General features: G+C 39.1%; 1 protein-coding gene and 1 pseudogene across 2 annotated transcripts in view; one reads left to right on the forward strand and one right to left on the reverse strand.

Moving 5' to 3' along the window:
* Window positions 1-9,167, reverse strand: part of DIPK1A (divergent protein kinase domain 1A) — a 104,815-nt gene that overhangs the window by 94,273 nt on the left and 1,375 nt on the right. The window contains exon 1 of one of the 2 annotated variants that reach the window (XM_002917938.4): window positions 8,428-8,917. The exons of the other annotated variant lie outside the window; for it this stretch is intronic. Within the exon in view, the coding sequence (XP_002917984.2) occupies window positions 8,428-8,505 (78 nt within the window). The 5' untranslated portion in view covers window positions 8,506-8,917. Of the gene's footprint in view, window positions 1-8,427; window positions 8,918-9,167 lie in introns of those variants that run through there. 2 annotated transcript variants of the gene reach the window in all.
* On the forward strand, window positions 5,517-5,887 carry LOC109489411 (annotated as a pseudogene).

Consider the following 9,167-nt stretch of genomic DNA (forward strand, 5'->3'; position numbering starts at 1 on the left):
GCAGGGAGCCCGATGTGGGGCTCAGTCCCAGGACCCTGGGATCATGACCTGAATCAAAGGCAGACGCTTAACCGACTGAGCCACCCAGGCACCCCAACAATGTGCATATATTAACACTAATGTACCATAGACTTAAAAATGGTAAGATCATGAATTTTATGTTATATGTTTGGAATCACAATAAAAAACAAAACAAAAGAAAAAAAATCACCATGATGCCAGGATCACATCTAAAAAAGATAACTATTTAATTTCATGAAATATTCGGTCAACTCCCCCCCAAAAAGAATTACTTCTTTTTTTTTCTAAAGATTTTATTTATTTATTTGACAGAGACAGAGACGGCCAGTGAGAGAGGGAGCACAAGCGGGGGGAATGGGAGAGGAAGAAGCAGGCACCCAGCAGAGGAGCCTGATATGGGGCTCAATCCCAGAATGCCGGGATCATGCCCTGAGCTGAAGGCAGACGCTTAACAACTGTGCCAGCCAGGCGCCCCAAGAATTACTTATCTAAAGAAAAATTCATCCACTAATATTTTGGGGTTTTTTCCAAATATGTTCACATTATAATATCTTAGTTTTTCTAAATTAATATACTTTGTAGATTAAAATTTTTTAAAAAGTATTCACAAGGGGCACCTGGGTGGCACAGCGGTTAAGCGTCTGCCTTCAGCTCAGGGTGTGATCCCGGCGTTATGGGATCGAGCCCCACATCAGGCTCCTCCGCTAGGAGCCTGCTTCTTCCTCTCCCATTCCCCCTGCTTGTGTTCCCTCTCTCGCTGGCTGTCTCTATCTCTGTCAACTAAATAAATAAAATCTTTAAAAAGAAAAAAAAAAAAGTATTCACAAAATATTTGAATGTCTAAAAATATGTTTAAAATGTGAGATATTTAGCTTTTCAACAGTATTTAACAGAATGGTGCAGTACTTTTTTTTTTTAAGATTTTATTTATTTATTTGACAGAGAGAGACAGCCAGCGAGAGAGGGAACACAAGCAAGGGGGAGTGGGAGAGGAAGAAGCAGGCTCATAGCGGAGGAGCCTGATGTGGGGCTCGANGATGTGGGGCTCGATCCCAAAATGCCGGGATCACGCCCTGGGCCGAAGGCAGACGCTTAACGACTGCGCCACCCAGGCGCCCCAGTACAGTACTGTTTTAAAGCAACTTAAAAGAAATTAAAACACTGGGGCACCTGGGTAGCAGTCCATTGAGCGCCTGACTCTTGGTTTCGGCTATAGGCCATAATCTCAGGGTCATGAGATGCAGCCCCATGTCGGGCTCTACACTCAGCACAGAGTCTGCTTGGGACTCTCTTTCCCTCACCCTCTGCACCCCCTCTCACTACACGCACACTTGCTCTCTCTCTAATAAATAAATAAACAAATAAATCTTAAAAAAAAAAAAAAGAAATGAAAATATACCTAACTGCAAAAGGAAGGAAGGAAGTTAGTTAGGAAGGAAGAAAAGAAAAGAAAAGAAAAGAAAAGAAAAGAAAAGAAAAGAAAAGAAAAGAAAAAAGAAAGAAAGAAAGAAAGAAAGAACGAACGAGCAAGCTTCTACAGAGAATACAAAACAACTCTAATCCATCAAAATGAAAAACCGGGCAGCACTGGAAAGGTGATGATGAAGAAACCAACACTGTTACTGGATGCTACAACCCGAAAGTGTGGTGAGGATGCAGTCTGTCTGAGAATTAATCGTTCCTTTGAGTTTCTAACAGAGGTAAAAAGCAATTAATAGTAATATAAATGGCTACATTATAATTTTATGCTTGAATTTAAGGTATTATGGGATGCATATACTCTCAATATACTGACCGGTCTTAGGAAGCTAACCATAGTTTTAGAGATTTAGTTTCAGGCAAAGGCAAAAATTTAGCTCCGAACAGCAAGTCTGACAAACATGATGAGAAGCACACCACCTCTAGCCTTTGGGGAACAGGGAACCACCACCTGCTCTAATTATCTTTAGATTGAAAATAAACCTGGAGGCTGAAAATGGGCAAGAAGCCATAATACTCTTAGTACCGTACTTGTCAACATCATCACTTACTACCAGTTAATCTAGATCAGTAAGCCCATCTGGCACTAAATCCCACAAAATAGCCACACTAAGTCATAAAGAACCAAACCATCTACAGCAGTCATGTTTGAAAAACAGTACTAATATAAGCCAAAGAGTCTGGTATCAGAAATGTTAAACAAGTACCCACACCCTAATTGGAACATGCTAGCTATCCCTTCCTTCATGACAGCCCTACTGAACACATAAACCGTTAGTCATTTTTAAGAAGATGCCTCAAGAAATAGATAACTTTTGCAACCTAAAGGGCTTTAAAACCTTGAGAAGTACCCACATATCTCAAACTTCAAATTCCATTAGAATTGCAGCAGGGTTTTCAATGCAATAGGGCATGCAGACAGGATGACTAGAATGGAAAACGTGTATCATCTAAATATAGAGAATTGCTCTAAATTGTCTTCACTTTCATTCTTCCAGGACTTAATGATAGTGAGAAGGAAGAAGGTATTCTAAACTAAACCGAAGGAATTATAGGGCTGTGTTATCAGTCCCACTCAGACTTGAGTAAACCCTAAACAAAGTAGACCCTAATTTGTAGAAAACACACTGCTAAAAACAGATAAATGCAGATGTCATTCTGAGTCGCTACACCCCGCGGGCCACAAGTAGTATCATCATAATGGTGTGTGGAAGATAAACACTGCCCGAAAATGGTCTGAACTGTTTAATACACCCACAGTTTCCGATCTCTGATGCAGGACTCTACTCTGTTCAATGTGCCACAACAGTTAGCCAGCCCAGGAAGTACTATTTCTCAGGTAAGGGAAAGCATGGAACTCTAAGCTGGTATGCTCTGAGAATGATGCCTTGCCATGAGAAGCTTGTTGCTCATGTAAATGTTTGCAGGTCGCAAACCCTCCTGGCCGACAGAGAGGCCCCACAGACAAACAGTACATCTGCAGGGCTTCTCTGGAAGACGTACTCCCTGCATCAAAAAGCTGGCATTGGTGCAATCAGCAACAAGAGGCAGAGAAAAGGACCACATCAATGAGATAAACTCAGTTCCTTTTCTTTTCTTTGTTTTTTCACAGCTTTATTGAGATGATTCACAAACCATACATTTTATTCATTTGAAGTATACAATTCGATGGTTCTTAGTATATTCGTAGAGTGCAACCATCACCAGTCTCAGTTTTAGAACATTTCCGTTACCCCCAAAATAAACCTCATACCCATTTCCCCCAACCCTCCCAGCCTGAGGCAACAACTAATCCATTTTCTGACTTTATAGATTTGCCTTTTCTGGACATTTCACATAAATGGAACTATATAATATGTGGTGTTTTAGGGCTGGCTTCTTTCATGTATTTAATATTTTCAAGGTTCATCCATGTTATTGTATATATCAGTTCTTCATTCCTCTTTTTTGCTGAATAATATTCTACTATGTGGATATACCACACAGTTCTTCTTCACAAGCCATAGAATCTCTTTTGCTATATAAACAAAGCTTTAAACAGTGATTAGGCCCCCACATTAGCCCATAAACACCTATTCAATCCATATTATAGCTGAAAATATATCATTAATTGCATAATGTTATAGTTCTCTAGAAGTATTATCAATTACCACAGTGTTATCTGGATCAATAAAAACACTGGGATTGAAAGTCCTTTATAATTAAGTCAACTGCTTAATTTTTTTTTCCTCCTGTAAATTGTAGGAGGAAAAGAACTTGCAAGCCCTGAGGCCTGAACACTTCAGAACATAACTGGTTTTTGACCTCACCCAGTGGAAGACAAACAATAAAATTACAACTATATAAAGCTGGTCTCTGCAACTTCCCTTTCCTCTTGCTGGGCCCTTCATCTCTCCCCTCCATCTTTGAGATCCAATTCCTTCTGTACTCTTTACTCCGCCTCCTATCCCCAAAACAAAGCAAGATCTTTTACACCTGTTAACTGATGTATCCTCATTCTAAATAAAACAATACATTTACATGAAAATGTTACTTAAACCAGCCATTTATTTTCTAAGACATTCTCCCAACACATTATGAGAATTAGTTTCCCTAAATGAACACTTTCCAGCATGAACAAGCTGGTGAGGGGGTAGTTTTTTGTTTTGTTTTGGCCGAGAGACCCTCTCGCATCACAGTAAGCCCACTCCATAGCAAACTTAGTCAGTCTTTTCAGGGTAATGCATATCCAGAAGGAGGGCAGAGAAAAATAACGAACTGTTATCAAATTTGTTAGGTATGATAATTGTATTGTGATTATGTCTAAAAATATACTTATCTGTTAGAAATGCATAATAAGGTATTTGGATGGAATGATGTGATATCTGAGATTTGTTTCAAAATACTTCAGTTGGTTGGAAGAATAAATATTATTAAAATGTCCATACTACCCAAAGCAATTTACAGATTTAATACAATCCCTAACAAAATAACCACAGCATTTTTCACAGAAATAGAACAAATAATCTTAAAATGTGTACGGAGCCACAAAAAATCCTGAATAACCAAAGCAATCTTGAAAAAGAACAAAACTGGAAGTATCACAGTCTCAGATTTCAAGATACACTACAAAGCCATAGTAATCAAAACAGTATGGTACTGGACCAAAAATAGACACAAAAATCAAGGAAACAGAACACAGAGCTCAGAAATAAACCCATGATGACACAATCAATTAATCTTCAACAAAGGAGGCAATGGGAAAAAGACAGTCTCTTCAACAAATGGTTCTAGGAAAAGTGGACACCAACATGCAAAAGAATGAAACCGGACAACTTTCTTATACCATACACAAAAATACATTTAAAATAGATTAAGGACCTAAATGTGAGACCTAAAGCCATAAAAATCCTAGAAGACAGCACAGGCAGTAATTTCTCTGACATCGGCTCTAGCAACATTTTTCTAGATATGTCTCCTGAGGCAAGGGAAACAAAAGCAAAAATAAACTATTGGGACTATATCAAAATAAAAACTTCTGCAAAGCAAAGGAACCAATCCACAAAGCTAAAAGGCAACCTACTAAATGTGAGAGAGTATTTGCAAATGACATATTTGATATAAGGTTAGTATTCAAAATAATAAAGAACTTATAAAACTCAACACCCAAAAAACAAATAATCCAATTTAAAAATGGGCAAAAGATGTGAACAGACATTTCTCCAAAGAAGACATACAGATGGCCAACAGACATATTGAAAGATGCTCAATGTCAGTCATCATCAGGGAAGTGCAACTCAAAACCACAATGTGATATCACCTCACATCTGTCAGAATGGTTAAAATTGAAAACTCAAGAAGCAACAAGTGTTGGTAAGGGTGTAGAGAAAAAGGAACCCTCTTGCACTGTTGGTGGGAATGCAAACTGGTGCATCCACTCTGGGAAGCCAGTATGGAGGTTCCTAAAAAAAAAAAAAAAATAGCTTTTGGTATTTTAGAGAGGCTGCAGGGGTGGCCGCTGTTCTCTGAGCTTTGCAATGTCACCCAAGGACGACAAGAAGAAAGATGCCAGAAAGTCAACCAAGAAAGACAAAGACCCAGTGAACAAACCTGGGGGTAAGACAAAAAAGAAGTGATCCAAGGGCAAAGTTCGGCACAAGCTCAATAACCTGGTCTTGTTTGACAAAATGACATATGACAAACTCTGTAAGGAAGTTCTCGGCTAAAAGCTTATAACCCCCCTGTTGTCTCTGAGAGACTGAAGATTTGAGGTTCCTAGCCAGGGCAGCCCTTCAGGAGCTCCTTAGTAAAGGACTTATTAAACTGGTTTCAAAGCACGGAGCTCAAGTAATTTATACAAAAAAACACCAAGGGTGGAGATGCCCCAGCTCCTGATGAAGATGCATGAACAGATCCCACCAAGTGTACATTTTGAAAAATAAAACTTTATTAAATAAAAAAATTAAAAGTAGAATAACTCTATCATTTAGTAATTTCACTCCTGGGTAATTTATCCAAAGAATATGAAAACACTAATTCAAAAAGATACGCACACCCTCACGTTTACTGCAACATTATTTACAATAGCTAAAATATGGAAGCAGCCCATCCATCCATCGATAGATGAATGGATAAAGAAGTGGATAGATAGATAGATAGATAGATAGATAGATAGATAGATGATAGATAAAATGGAGTATTAGCCATAAAAAGGATGACATCTTGCCATTTGCAACAACATGGGTGTTGTTGCAACCAACTAGAGAGTATGACACTAAGTGAAATAAGTTGGTCAGAGAAAAACAAATTCCATATGTGGAATTTAAGAAACAAAACAAATGAACAAAAGAAAAAAAAGAGACCATCCAAAAACCAGACTCTAGGACTATAGAGAACAAACTGATGGTTACCAGAGGGGAGGCAGGTGGGGGGGATGGGTGAAATAGGTGATGGGGATTAAGAGTACACTTATCATGATGTATGGAATTGTTGTATCACTATATTGTACACCTGAAACTAATATAACTCTGTATGTTAACTACACCAGAATTAAAAATTTTTTTAAAATCCAAAAAAACCCCACTTTAGTCGGAAGGAGGACAATGGGGGGAGAAATGGAACAAACTACTAGTAATTGTTGAGGGCAGGTGATAGGTAGATAAGAGTTCATTATTCTTTTCTGCCTTATGTATGTATAAAAATTTCCATAGTAAAATAGTTTTAAAGAGCAAGAAACTGTTCTTTTCCTCTCAGGTAGTCTTTTGCTTCTTCCCTTTTCCTTCAGAGCACTTACTGTTGTCATTATACATTTTTGAGATTATTTAATGTTTGTCTCTCTAACTAGACTTTAAGCTCCATGAGGATCAAAAGGTGTCTGCATAGCTCCAGTAGAATTGCTACCACCTCCCAAAGTTTCTGGCATGTGACAGGCCTCCAACAAATATTAAGTAAATGACGTAGTCGATATGATAAGTCATTGTGCACCTGAGTCAATATCAATAAATGCTCAATAAATAAAATGGGGGGAGAGAAAGCCAGAAATCTTTGGATGAAGAAATTCAACATATTTACCTATATGTACTCACCATTTACATTCACATGCTTTTCTATTTAAAGTGTAGTAAAAATGTCACGAAACAGATTTACTTCATCTAGCTTGCCCTCACTATACTCATGTGATGTACTCAGTTAATAACTATAATCTCCACTTTATGATACGGAAACTATGGAACTAAAAAGTTAGGAAACTTTTTCAAGGTCACGATGAGACAAAAGCACAAACGAACAAAGCTCAGCTCTGTTCTCAGGCCTCATGCTGTTCCTAAAAGAACATGATTTTAGTCTCAGGAAAAATAAAACAATAAAAGAGGAAAGGGAGTACTGTATATATTAATTCAATCTTCAGTGGCTGAGAAACTACAGTTTCCACTACAGTGGCTGACTTTGCCCAAAACGATTTCAAGGTTGAAGAACCTAGTAGTAGAGGAATCTAAAAAGCAGAGGGTGAGGCATTTAGACAATAGGTAACACAAAAAGGTGACACTTAAGAAATGTTTTTTTTTAACTGGTTAAATTGAAACAGTATAGTGAGGGACAACTAACAAGAAAATTCATAAAGAGAATAAATACTAATACCAAGACATTAAGACACCAGTCCCCTGGGTTCCCAAGTTTTAAATTTATTTACCTCGAATATAAAACTAGGATTAATAATGTTTCTATTTAATCATTATTTTATATAGAAGTAGCCTACTAAAATATCACTATGCTCCCAAACCCTTTTGGAATGGTTAAAACCCAGGTTTACCTTAATTTAGTAATAGATAATGATATGCACATTCAGAAAGGCAGAACTGCCAAATGTTTGCCATTAATGGAAGCATAACTATTTGTAAAACTAATCTTAATTCAGCCAATCTGAAAGCTCTTGAGCTATGGTAACAAAACATGTCACGGCCGCATTTAGAGAACATTTAGAGACAAACTAATCAAAGTCTAAAATAAAGTCTGCCGCAAGGTCTAAAAAATTAAAATACCTAGTTTTAGCAAAATACATTTTAAATATCCCAACAAACTTATTTTGGGGAAAGAGTCTGGAAAGATTTTTTGTTGTTGTTCACGTAGAGGGTTACAAAGAGGTATCTGGCCTGGGTTGAATTCTACACGGGGTTACTCTACTTTACTCAAGCACAATTGAGTAACAACTGGAGCCGCTACAAGGACTCAGGGTGTTCAACTTTACGCCTATACTCTTTATATCATGGGTTGTCAAAAAATGCTTCCAATCTGCAGTACATGGTTCATTGCAGGGTAACGATTTACATATCCAATTTCCAAACAAGAATGAAAGATTTATTTGCCCCATGATGGCTTCTTCTCAACTTTTAAAATAATTTATAAAAACGGTAGTTGAACATGAATTCCCATCCCCAAATACTGTATCAATACCTTCAGCCTTTTAATGTAAGCGGTACAGGGAGTACTGTCCTCTGAAGGCAGACAGCACTGCTGACCCACGCGAGGCATTGATTTGTAGTTGTTTTTCCACTGGCGTGATGGATTTGCGCTCAGCTACTCACGGTGTCTACTAGGTCCCCCTGGTGACCAACAGTACATAAAGGCAGTAGTAGGGTTCGAAGACACAGACTGGCAGCGGCACAGAGGGCGGAACGGGAAATCATGAAAGATTAACACGCGAACGGTACACATGACATGACTGAGAATTACGTTTGCATTGCTGGGGTATTTGAGATCGGCACCAGACACGGTCCCCTTTCCTTTTAGAAAGCAAACACCCATCCGCCTCTCGGGCTTTTTGAGTCCTACCTCCTATTTAAATCACGAGTGTGATGGAAAGAGCGAACCAAGGGCTCAGCACTAGGCACACGTCGCTTCTCGGGGATTTGGGGTAACACTGATGTGACAAATTGCCATAATTTTCTAAAATATGGTGGAATGACACACCACCTTTCCTACCACCAACCGAACACACAAAGTCGTGAAAAGCCAACCTGCCGGGCCCACAGGGGAGGAGGAGGAGAGCGCCAGAGCAGGGAGCAGCCGGCGCACGTCCCGAGCCCAAGCTGCCGAGCCTCAACTACTAGGGGCGTGGGATCGCACCCGGGTCACGTCTTGGGGCTCTCGGGATGCTAGGGGCGCCACCGCGAGCCGGGGCGGAGAGACCCGGG

Source organism: Ailuropoda melanoleuca, chromosome 2 (genome assembly GCF_002007445.2).
Source record: "Ailuropoda melanoleuca isolate Jingjing chromosome 2, ASM200744v2, whole genome shotgun sequence".
Taxonomy (NCBI): domain Eukaryota; kingdom Metazoa; phylum Chordata; class Mammalia; order Carnivora; family Ursidae; genus Ailuropoda; species Ailuropoda melanoleuca.